At 38.4% G+C, this 12,697-nt stretch overlaps 1 protein-coding gene across 11 annotated transcripts in view; it reads left to right on the forward strand.

Moving 5' to 3' along the window:
- DOCK10 (dedicator of cytokinesis 10) overlaps window positions 1–12,697 on the forward strand; it is a 165,015-nt gene that overhangs the window by 113,534 nt on the left and 38,784 nt on the right. For 10 of the 11 annotated variants that reach the window (XM_087739071.1, XM_087739063.1, XM_087739061.1 and 7 more), the window contains exons 19-27: window positions 7–99; window positions 1,980–2,103; window positions 2,255–2,376; window positions 3,027–3,113; window positions 3,660–3,752; window positions 5,621–5,739; window positions 8,599–8,668; window positions 10,773–10,886; window positions 12,097–12,168. In XM_087739071.1, coding sequence (XP_087595197.1) covers window positions 7–99; window positions 1,980–2,103; window positions 2,255–2,376; window positions 3,027–3,113; window positions 3,660–3,752; window positions 5,621–5,739; window positions 8,599–8,668; window positions 10,773–10,886; window positions 12,097–12,168 — 894 coding nt within the window. The remainder of the gene's footprint in view (window positions 1–6; window positions 100–1,979; window positions 2,104–2,254; window positions 2,377–3,026; window positions 3,114–3,659; window positions 3,753–5,620; window positions 5,740–8,598; window positions 8,669–10,772; window positions 10,887–12,096; window positions 12,169–12,697) is intronic. The other variant, XM_087739066.1, reaches the window with a different exon arrangement.

Raw genomic sequence — 12,697 nt, forward strand, 5'->3', positions numbered from 1 at the left:
TATCAGTGTATTTATGGGAAGCCAGGTGGACCATTATTTACAACGGCAGCCTACACCGCTGTGCTACATCATTCCCAGAATCCTGATTTCTATGATGAGGTCAGTCTGCTTTTTCTTTCATTAAATACTTGCCAATGAGACAGAAAAATATGTGTGAAGAATACATCTGTTACAATTGCTTGTATATCTGGATGGGCCTCTGTTACGTAGATTTACATACAGTCCACGTTTTGGTTTTGTTTTTTCTTTCTTAAATCAACTCAATGAATCCTTCCTTTTGTAAGATGTTCTGAGTACAGTTAAGATGCTGTAGAATTAATTAGGAACAGTCTAGCTCTCTAAAATGCATGTCTGGATTACATTAAGGTCCAGCTGCATCTCTGAATTTAATGGAAACAGTAAACATTATGATGCAGGGTGGAGCAAAATGTTAGAACAAATCCCTCTCTGAGATACAAGATCTGCATTGGGGCATTTTTGGTGATCCAGTGGTCTCAACAGAATGTACAGTGACGTGTAGTGGCTGCGGGAAGTCATTTAGCTGGTGCTTTTGAGGATGCAGCTATAGAATAGAGCTCATACGTTGGCCTTTGCCAAATGTTAGTCGCACGTGCATCTTTACGTTTCACCAACACCAAGTATTGATTCCCCAGGCTTTCTGCAGGTGATTTTAATTTCACCCTTTCAGTGACTAATGTGTTTGATGGCCTGTGAATGTCGCGTGTCTGTTCTGGATTTTCCACTGCTACTTTATGTGTAGTGATAAGGCTGGCAGACAGCGTTAGTATGTAGCAGCGTTTTCCAAACTGTTGGCTTGATCTTGGAAAAACTTCCTTTTTCCGTTAAAATTTACTTTGATAAAGTGGCAGAGGCAAGACCAGCAGATAATGTACAACTACATGTGAAGTATCGATTTTAAGATTAATGTTTAGGAACTGAGGTGGAACTTAAAGCATTGCATCTTCAGACATCTTGAACCCCCCCCCACTGCTCCTTTGCGAGCAGTGTTTTGGGTTTTAACACATCTGAAAATGTCCTTCATGTGATGCTAGTGAGCCATCTGCTTTGAGCAGATTACTTTCAACTTGAATGAAGAGCTGAATTCAGAACTTAATAGCTGGTTTGGCTGGAAGAGGTGTGCACCTGTCCTAAATGTTCCTAGTACAGCAAGTGCAGTCTTTAAAAGAATGTAGTATGTTATCAAGGAAGTTGTCTAAATCTCCATGTCTGAATGCCCATTTCATATCTGTTTATGGTATTAGATTCTTATCCATAAGCCGATTTAACACTGGAAGCATTTATCAACGATTTCTAAACATTACTTTAAGCATAGGATTAGCTTGGATAAACTTTATCATAGCTCACAAGGGCAAGGGGTCTTTTTTATTAGTTCCTATAGTAACATGTTTTGATTACTTTGTATTTTTATTCCAATAGGTTAATAATACCTCAAACCCAATCTGTAGGGATTCATGGATGACATGATGCAGGATTTAAGACTGAGCAGAAATCGTAAATGAAAGTTTATTCTCATATCAGCCCTTATTACTTGGTCTTTGCCATGAAATGATGATGAAGCAGTAGCAGGGATGTCATTTTAGTTTTTGGTTTGGTCATCCTGAAAATACGGGAATGGTGATGGCTATTTATGGCTGCTACAGTGCAGGTGATCACTTCTAAGCAGGGTCCATCACTCTTTAGTTCTGTCTTCTTTCATCTTACGCGCTTTCATCGTAAATGTAAATATTCCTTCACAAGACAGAGAGGAAAAAAGCTGTTTTAAGTAAAGGTGATGGATGATCATCCTAAACAATTTCCTTAAGAGAGCATCTATTACCCATGCAGACAAACATTAGCCAGTAAAGGCAGGCTGTACTTAGACCTCTGTATAGAGAGAGATGTCACTCATTTAGACCATCTCTGATGCCTGGTTTAATCGATTTTTAAACTAAAGTGAGGTGTAACATTTTACATTTCAGGTGAAAATTGAACTTCCCACTCAACTCCATAAGAAACACCACATTCTGTTTTCATTTTATCATGTCACCTGTGACATAAATGCAAAAGCTAATGCCAAAAAGAAAGAGGCTCTGGAAACACCAGGTACCTGTAGTAGAATTACTTTCAATTATAAATATAAATGATGTACATTCAAATAAGGATTGCAGAATTTCTGGCTGAATATTATTGTCTTCCTTTGAACTTGAGAGGCTTGTTTTTCCAAAGAGTTGTAATGATTTGTTCTTGTGCACAGTGGGATATGCATGGCTTCCTTTGTTGAAAGATGCCCAGTTAGCTTCCCAAGAACATAACGTGCCAGTGGCAAGCAGTCTGCCTCCCAATTACTTGAGTCTTCAAGAACCAACTAGTGGAAAGGTATTAATTCATACTTTCATATTATTCAAATGGCACAGAGCATTTATTTGCAGATGTTTTACATGAGACCAGATAAATAGGGTATCTGGTTTAGAATATTCACGTGCATATCATTGAGTATATAAACTAATATACGTACCACTGGACCAAGAGTTGTATGTTGCTAATTCACAGGTGTATATGGAAAAGTGTATTTTATAACTGTGTATTCTACAATATTATACCCAGCTTCTCCAGAATGTGAATGAGAGTGGTCAAAAAGAACTCTTTTCACGAACTCAGGCTATATGACAGTCATTCTCCAGCTGATGTGATCTGCGATCATGATTCATTCTCCGGTTTTGTGGTGTGATATCATATTTTCCCACTCATCCTGTCTAGTTTGGATTATTTCTGCCTCATTGTGTTTGTTTTACTATTTTCATGAGGACAGGGTGGGGCAGTGAGCTGGTCCCTTGAATGTCAATGTTCATGGGCTTGTGCTGAAAAGTGGGTTTGTATTGCAATATTTCTGCGATTGTGAAAGCACAGTAACCAGCACAGTTCATGGACACACGTGTGCAAAGCTGTGCAGTGAAAATTTGATGCAGACTTGAATAAGCAGGAAATAAGTGGGAAAATATTTTTTTTATTTGTTTTTGTTTTAATAGCAGATCGGCTGTGATGTAAAATGGGTAGATGGTGGGAAACCACTTTTCAAAGTCTCTACTTTTGTTGTATCGACAGTACATACTCAGGTAAGCCGAATTTCCTCTTAGCTCTGTTACCTGCCTACAAACAAAAAATGTCAAGGAATGTCTGAAAGATGTTTTAAAATCTTGTATTAATGTGTTTCTCTAACATTTAAAGGTTATTTGAACGTAGAAGGGCAAGATGACAATGATGGAATACACACTTTAAAGAAAAATATAAATTGTTTAAGGTTATACCAACAGAAAAATTGTGGAATATCAGTTTAAACAGCAACAAAATAAATTGTGAGCACCAGGAATAAAAAAAAAAAGTCTGGCCATTGAAATCCCTTAGATTGTGAGGAAAAAATTAATTGTTCACAACACTGAAAAACGAGTGGTCAAAGCACCTGGAAGTAATTTGTTCATAACAAGCTGTGCTGGCCAATGGGTTGGGCTAAATAAGTTGATCTGTCTTTCTGTGTCTTATGTCTAAGGTGGTAGGGACCAAGTGTGTTCTTCAATATCACAGGCGATTGCTGTAACCAGTTTATGGAGCTGAATTTTAATCCTTTCTATGACATACTTTATTGTGAATGTTTATCATTTTAGGATCCATACCTGAATAACTTTTTCCATCAGTGCCAAGAAAGGGAAAAGGATCTATCCCAGCCTCCTACCTCAAACTTCATCAATTCTTGTAAGGTAAAGTAATCTGCAGCACGAACTGTGCTATAAGATTATATTTAGGGCTTTCTCTCAACTGATCCATCACTGCACAATTCTAAACATGGCATAGGCTTACCAGGAGGCAGTGGGTCCATGACAACTCCAGTTAGACTGACTTGATGTGACAGTTGCATTACTGGTCACAGAGCTGTCTCCCATCCCTTCTCATTTAGAGCATGGCTGCATCTGCCCCATCAACTTTGATAATCCAGCCTATGCTAAGCCTCACATCGTATGGAAGGATGGTGTAATGTTGCTCTGTTGCTCTAGGAATGTCCAGGAAAAGGAGCCATAGCCTGTAGAGCTGCAGTATTCCTGCTAGTCCTCTCTTGCCTTAGATACATTGTATGCTTACCTCCTACTTGGCTCTTCATACTTTCACTCTGAAAACCTGAATGCTCTCCAAAGGGCTGTTCAGGGTATTTTACACGTATAAATCAAGGGTGCTTGTCGCCTATCAAGTTCTGAAATCAGAAAAAACATACCCTTTCTGCAGAGATGAAACAAATAAGCAAGAACTGCATTAAATGTAAGCATATTCAGTAGAGGTCAAAAGCTGTGAGAAAGGAGGAATATAACAAGCAAATTAGAAGAGCAGCAGGTAAATGTAGGGCCATGGTTCTTTACCTGTTCGTGAATGGTGAAATTCAGAGTTCTCGCTTTGCAATCTGCTTACAGAACTTTAACAGGAAGATAAGCAAAAAAACTGAAGGGTAGCTGTGACACTGCTCCACAGTACTAGCTCTAAAACATCGTACATACGACTTTTATTCATTATTTTTCCTTTTAGCAGTCTGTAAAATCTAATAGGTGTTTTGGGGTTCAGATGTTACCGTCAAATAGGTGCTTTCCCCCTTCCCTTCATTGTTAATGTTTTCCTGTTTGAATATACCTTAATCAGATTTTTATAAAGCTGCTTGGGAAGAGATTTTTGCTTTAATAAGCAAACAGTAAGTTCCAATAAATCATGGCTGTTCTCTGGGCAAGTCCCTAAAGGTGGCTATTGCTTTTGTTGCTAGATGCAGGTAAACCTGAAAGGGGTTGCTTTGTTTTTAAATGCTGTTTTGATTTAAAGAAATGATTAAGGGATGTTTTCAAAAATCAAAGCATCAGTGTTATTTAGAGGTTATACCTCTACAGAATGAAGTCCTTAACTATTAGTTTTTGGGAAGCCATTTAGCATATCGGACAAAGTTTAGGAATCCATAAAAGCTTCACGACTTTCTAGACAGTAAGTCAGTTGCCTAAACTACCAGAATTGCACTGTTCTTTATTTGCTGTTTGTAGTTTACCTTTTAAAAAGATTTCAGTAATTTTATTAGAAAATAGAGACAATGTTGGATGTGACAAGGGTTCAACTATGCAACATAACCAGGGAATAAGTAATTTTCCCCAGAGTATTTTGCTTTTATTTATAAATCACTAATACCTTTGAAGAAATTCTGGAATAATTTGGAAACTACTGAAATGAAAAACTAGGAGGAATTCAAAGGAGGTTGGTTTTTGGTTTTTTTTTCAATTAAAAGTTCAATATTCTCTTTGATCAGAGAAGATAATATAATGTCAGTCCAGTCAGGTTAGAGTGTTGATACTACTTTTTACCAATGTGCTTTTAACATAAGTATTTTAGCCACAAGTTCAGTTTATCAGATCTCTGCATAAAAAGAACGAGTTTTCCTAAAAATACTAGGAAATGCATGTCTTGAAAATAGTAATTAAGTTCTTTTATTGCTCTTACATACATATCCTTAATGAAATATGAAAATTGGTTTTGGGAAAGCAAGTAATGAACTTTCATTGCTCCTATTGGAAATCTCTCATTTTCTTTCTCACATCCATTACAGAATTTGCTGAGGATCGAGAAGATCCATGTAATTTTGAATTTTCTTCCTGTAGTCCTGAATCAACTCTTCTGGGTTTTGGTGCAAAACAGTGATGATGAAGTTACAACAGCTCTGACCAGGTATCTGAATATTTTCTGTATGAGGAAAAGAATTCACTCTGGAGTGCCAATGTAGATGTTAGTCCAATTACAGCTGCTCTTACAAAGACTGACATTTAAACTTTAGTAGGTGAGAATGCCTGCTTCCCCCTTAACACAGAGCTCTGCAAATAATGCATGGAAGAGCGTGGTATCATGTGGCTGACTCTGATACCAACCAGGAAATCATTAACCATGGTGGATGTGTCTCTCTACCCTGAGGAACAGTCATAGGTAGAGGTCTCATTTTTAAGACACTAGGTGCTTCCTAACAAAGCTGAATATCAATTTGGGTTTATGTTTGGGTCTGAGGATGTGGAGTTCAGCGTAGGAAGAACTTAGCATCTTGCAGCATCCAATGCAGAGTCGAACAACCAGGTCACATTGTTCTGGGGCATTTTTTAATTAGAGTATATCAGCAATAACTGAAGAGCAATGGAAGCATTTTCCAGTGAGCAGACAAGCAGCTGGAATGATTTGCTGAGTCTCTCACCCCTCACATAATTAAATTGCCTTTATTGATGCTGTTAATCAGGGCAGCAGGAAAAAAAATGGAGAGATTATTATTGGTCTCTGCAGGAGGGCAGAAAGTTGCATTGCATTTTCTTTTGGCCATAGTGGTGTTTTTGTTGTACTTCTGCCAGTAGCTAAACATGGGGACCGCAATACAACTAGTAGGAAAAAATGACAACTGTCCATAGCAACCCTGTTAGAGTGATCTGCTGTCAGTAGATTTTCTTTCTTTCCACAGAATGTTCTTCAGAATTACTTCCTGAAGAAAGATTAATTAGGAAAACTTAAAGGAGCAAGGAAGCAGAATTCCTCATCTTAGCCTTGGAAAGCTAGAGTTTCAGTATCCTTTATCAAAGGATCATGGCACCTTGCAGGGCAAAGTCCAGTTCTACCACACCTAGGCACTAGGATTAGAAGAACCTTTCCTTGTAAACATGCATGATTCCATCCCTGCATACTGTTTTCAAAGGGAGACAGGCAGCCAGACGTTTGTTCAGGACCCCTTTATGGCCAACAAATGAACTGATGTTAAGGCTAGATAGAGAGAATGAAGAACTGTGTCCCAGGCTAGAATTTCAGTATGGGTTAACTGACGGGAAAAGAAATGCTATAGAAGAAGCAGCTCTTTAAAAAAATAGTTTTAATTATTAGATGGAAAAATGGAAGGATGTTAATTTTTTCATGCTTCAGATTTTGACTATACGCCCACTTGGCCAAAAAAAAAAAAAAAAAAGGATTCTCAGTGTTTTTCTTGTATAGTTGATGTCAATGGGCATATGCACATCTGCGGTGTGTGCCATTCATTGACGTGTCCTATATATACACACACTGTATTTTGTTCTGAATAGCTTGAAGCAGCTTGTGTTGAACATATTAAAAGCAACAACAACAGAATGAGAGCGTAGATGGGCTTATGTGTTGAGGAGAAAACATTATTCCTTTTATACTCTCTCATGGTTATTTACTTGTCTGGGGGCTCAGTCATGTCATCATTTCTCTGTCCCATCTTTGCCAGAACTCGTTTCAATTTCAAATCAGAGTAAAGGCTGAAGGATCAGAATGGGCACAACTAATTTTGTCATAGCTTTTGTGTTTTGCTACAAGTTTTACTTCTACTAACAGCAAGAAATGAGATATATGAAAAATACTGACTTAAAAGAATTACAAAGCTTTTGAATCCAATAATAAGAAGTGGCAAAAAACACTCAAATCACCAAGCTAGTCAAAATGACTACTTCTGTGTGGACCACAGTCAGGCATATTAATAATCCGGTTTAGTCATACTGTTATGCATACCCCTGAATTTCAGATACAGTTCACTGATTTTTGACATTTGAGAATTATTAACTCTTTCCTCCCAATTCTTTTAACATAAAATAAGATTATAAAATTGCAGAGTCTTTTCTATATTAAGTATCCTGAAAAAACAAGATCCCAATAATGAAGAGGTTAAGTTGAAGAAGACTTCTTGCTCAGACTTGTGTTTTCTGAAGCAGGATGATCTCAAACAAAGATGGCCCAGGTACAAATTGAAGAGAAAACTTTGATGAAACACTTGGTCTCAAGTAGTGCCTTCTCTGCTGTTAGCAGAAGCTCAGGTTGTGACAGTGGGTGCTGGCATGACCCAGGCAATTTTCTTCCATGTTGCTGATCACCAAGCTGATCTGCAGAAGCTCAAAGCATCTGTGGTTGCACCAGGTGTCCAGCCTCTCTCCGCTGCTCAGTAACAAGAGGATGCTGTGCTTGGCCTTTTGTTCTTGAGTGCTTGGGCATGCAGGCTGGGGCTGAGTCCGAGGCTGTGGGCAACCAGTGTAGGAGAGAGGTGTGCTCGGGCTTGAGCCTAGGCTTGTGTTTGTCTTTGATTAACAGTGCGGTCATAAGCAAAGTATCAGAGCTTTACAGAATTACCAAAATCTGAGAGAACCTGACAAGTAGCATTCCCCAAGAAAGAGGCTCTTGCCTCTCTGTTTCATTAACATACTCTTATTTTTCTTAATCCTAATCATCTGAGGTCTGTATAAGCTTTAGTTAGTTAATAGTTTTCTCTTGTTGTAATGTCAATACAGTTATAATCATTAAAACTAGGTGCATTTTATTAGACAAATGTATATATAACAGCACAACCCATGCACGTGGAGGGCCCAGGGAATGACCGTTTTTTCCTGGTGGGACAGTTTCTACACATGCTGTTCATCATTTGGATCACATCCCTCATGGACTGTTTTACATGAGGTTACAATAACAGAACAATGTGATGCATCAGATAGACTTTCTCTGCCTTATGACACAAAACAGGTCAATTTTTTTTTTTCTTGTTTTATCTTGCAGGGTTCTTACTAACATTGTCGCTAAGTGCCATGAAGAACAACTAGACAACTGCATAAATTCTTATGTGACGGTACGATTGCTGTTATACTGTTAACTATTTTACGTGGGGGTTTTTGATTTTGTTTTTTGTGGGTTTTTTTCCTGTTTACTCTTAGTTGTACTTGTTCGTAGCTTTCTCTGCATTTGCATGGTAGCTTTCTGCCACTAGTAGGCTGGGTGACTCTGGTTAGGAGACTAATGTAAGATTTGAAAGAGGTTGAGTCAATTCTCCTCCTCTGCCATAAGTTTCTTGTGTCCTCTTGAATAAATTACACTGCCTCTCTGTGCTTTAAGGGCATGGAGCATCCTTCTCCACCAAACTTGGCTGCACCCTGGCTCGCAACCTTATTCCGTTGAGGAGGACAAAGGGCTGCTCATGTTTCCTCTGCATGGTGCAGCTTCCTTTCCATAGGACACCAAGTTGAGCAAGCACAGGAGGAGGAAGCGGCAGTGCGCTCTTAAAGGGTACTGGGATGTGGGAGGGACAGTTCCCCATAGTCGGCTGATGACTGGAGCTCACATATTAGGAGCAAGACCTAGTGCAAATGCACTTCCACTGAGCTTCTAGGAGCGTAGGCTTAGTGTCAGTCTTTGTGAAATGGTCTTAAACTGAGAATTTCCCACCTTGCAGGGCATTTGTGGATTTTGAGTAATATATGTGACATAAGTTTTGGGGGGTTTGGGTTTTTTTTTAAAGTTAACTTTAGGAATAAAGTGAAAGCAAATACGTTCTGATGAACTCTGAAACTTTGGCATGTTCATGGGTAAAATAATGGTAATATGGTAGGAGTTAGGTTACTAAATGGGAAAACTGTTTTAATTTCAGTGTTGACAACTGTTGGTTGATATTTCTATGGTATGGATTTACTTTTATACTTCATGAAAGTATGTGTTTACAGGTGATGCATCTCAGCATCTTAGTAGTCAAATTTTAGTCTGAAGTGCTCTGACTTAAGCACCGAGGAATTCTGCTGACGTCCAGCAGAACTATTCAGGCTCCAAAATAAATAACCTATGTAACATTTAAATGTAGTTAATTAAATGGCTATTAACACCTCTTCTGCTCAATAACTTTTCAAAATTGCAATAGACACCCATTGCGGCTAAATATCTCTGAAATACCAGGTGATTACTAGGCCACACCAAAGGTCCATTTAGCCTGTTTTCCCATTTCCAGCAGCCAATAACTGTTAATCTCTTTTACCCATCTGTAAGGAAATGAATACCTACTTTAGAAATGCTGTTTTGGGAGTAAATAAGTTGAGAATTGTGAGTCACTCAGATGCAATAATAATGCGAAATTACACTGACTTAAATAACAGGACCCAGCAGTGTCAAACTGCATAGGGAGAAGCTTATGGCATCTGCTCTGGAAACAAGGCTGAATATTAATAAGATATTTTCAAGTGATATTCCTTTCTTTTACCTGCCTGGTTAAATTGAAAAGGTATTTAATCCCAACTGATGCCCTGGCAGTGCTCTTGCTTTAGGGAAGGAGTAATGGATCCCAGTGCCAAATTATTAGCTTAAAATGCTGAATAAAACTCGTACTAGATTTATGAGTTCTGAGCAACATGGTAGATAAATTCCTCTCTTGAGGGCTTGATTTCTAAAAGGGGTATAGTTTTCCCCTTCTGTCAGCTCCAGTGGGTGCTTTACGCCTTTCAGGATGAAGAGTTGTTACCAGCTCTGACTAGCTGTTGCCACTGGAAGAAAGGAGCAAGTGAAAGGTGGTCCTGACTAGGTGGGTGAAAAACCCTCCGTACTTCCTCTGCTTGCTTATTCTTTTTTTCCCCTGGTGAAATGGCTTGAAAGGCAGTTTAGAGGAGATCCTATGCCCTATTGCAAAAATAAATCGTAGCGCTGATTTTAAGCAGAAATTCCTCTTCGTTTGCATTAAGCTGAAATGAACAGGAAGTTGTGTTTAAAACTGGGATTTTGTAGGGGAGCAGTGTTGTGCCATTGCTGCTAGGGGAATTAAACTTTATGTGAGTATATTGTTCAGTCAAGATATTTTGGTGGCAAAGATTGTCAGCTGTTAGTGGTGTATAAATAATTTATCTTCTCCTAGTGAGGTTTTTTATATTTGCTTTAATGTACATTTTGATAATTTTTATTTTTACTTGCTTCTTCAGTATGTGTTCAGGACCAAATCGTTTGAAGAAAGGACTGTTCATGAGGAGCTGGCCAAGAATATGACTGGTCTTCTGAAGTTAAATGAGCAAGTAACAGTGAAACAGGTTTTAAAGGTGAATGATAGCTTGAATTAGCACATTTGTAGTTTTACTACTGATTTTCTGCCTGAAACTCACTTGTTGCATCTCTTTCTCTTCTCTTTCCCTCTATGAGCTTTGCAAAAATCACATCCTGCAATGATTCATCAGAACAGACTTACCAGACTTGCTACAGTTTCTCAGCATAACACATTTCTCAGAATGCTGGGGTTTGCATAATAAAATTGCTCCTTTCTGTTACAGCTCAGTCCTGAGTCAGAAACCTAATTCTTACAGAATATGATGTGAACAATTACTTTTAGGATACTTTGTTTTAATTTTTATTTTGGAAGATGCAGGGAGAATATTCATCTGTAAGTAGGACATTTATATGTGATTTCAGCTGCTGCCTTTGATTGACAGTGACCAAAATGAGAATGACTGAGGTTTCCTGAGGTTTCTCATATCAAACCAGGTCTAAGAAATTCATGCGCTTGCAAGCCCCATTACTGAGCCTGTCAGTTATGGTATAAGAGCTAGCCAGTCCAGCTCCGGAGTTCCCAGTGGCAAAAATATGTTCAACTGTTCAGAATGAACCAGTTCCTATTTCCTGTGCTGAGCCACTGGAATAGCAAAAATAGGCTGAAAAAAGCAGACAAGCTGGCCTGCAGGAAACCTGGGCCATGCAAAAGTAGTTGTGGTTGGGTTTCTTGTGGGTTTTTTTTTTGCAATTTTTAAGCTTTTTTGAGCATATTTGTTTCGCATATCTCCTGAGATACAGGAGTTCACTGTTCACTATTACAAATGGTATTTGAAGAATGACTCTGTTTATCTTTTTAAAAAGTACCATCTTATTCTGGGCCAAATTACCAATCTCCTGGATCTAAAAAAGCAGTTTATTCTCAGCTTCTGTTTTCTGAGGTTCTCTGCATCATGCATTTCTGCCAGTTACCTGCAAACAAACAACAAAGTGCTCAGCAGGAACGGAATTGTAGGAGTAATGTTTGTGGGCTCCTTGTTGCACAGAGCCACAGTGACAGAGAGCGTGAGGTGGCTTCAGCTCTCTTAAGGACATGATCCAGTGTTACTCAAATACATGGCACTTAGGGTCTTTATTTGTCGCGGAGAGTTTATCATTGTGCATTACTGAGAAATGCAATCCATCTATAAGGAATGTGGTAATACATCATAAAGTATTTATCAGATAATCATTTTTCCTAATCTCTTTTTTCCTTCTTTTGAACAGCATTCCTGGTTCTTCTTTGCAGTTATCTTAAAATCAATGGCACAGCACTTGGTTGATACAAACAAAACAAAGGTAAGTATACATGTGATCTCAATTAAGTAGGCAATCACTCTCTTAGGGAAAATATAAAATGCGGAATCCTGGGAAATACACGTACTTGGACTTTTCTTCTTGACTGGTTAAAAAAAAAAACCACTGTTATACTTTGTAAAATATTGTTTATACCCACAAAAACATTATATTACCTGCTAGGCTCAAACCTATTCTTGCTTGTACAGAACTGGTGGGCCAAAAATACGGTTGCATCAGCTTTGTAATGGGTGGGTTAGAATGGAATGAGAATTCTCTAATTTCTGCTGGTTACCCAAACAGGTGATTATGCTAGACAGCAAATAAATGATCTAGAAACTCTACTTTGCTTTGAGCAAATCTTACATAGCTGGAGATCAGTGCTTTGACCTCTTTTCTACCTGATTATCAAAGGTGCTCTTAGTATACTTGCACTGGAATCTGAGGATAAGATTTCCCACTTTCCTATGGACCAGATTCTTCCTTTTGGGGTTTATACTCAGAATAGGTCCATGAAACTTTAGGAATATTT

Source organism: Nipponia nippon, unplaced genomic scaffold (assembly GCF_047370975.1).
Source record: "Nipponia nippon isolate SJK-2023a ecotype South Korea unplaced genomic scaffold, ASM4737097v1 scaffold_7, whole genome shotgun sequence".
NCBI lineage: Eukaryota > Metazoa > Chordata > Aves > Pelecaniformes > Threskiornithidae > Nipponia > Nipponia nippon.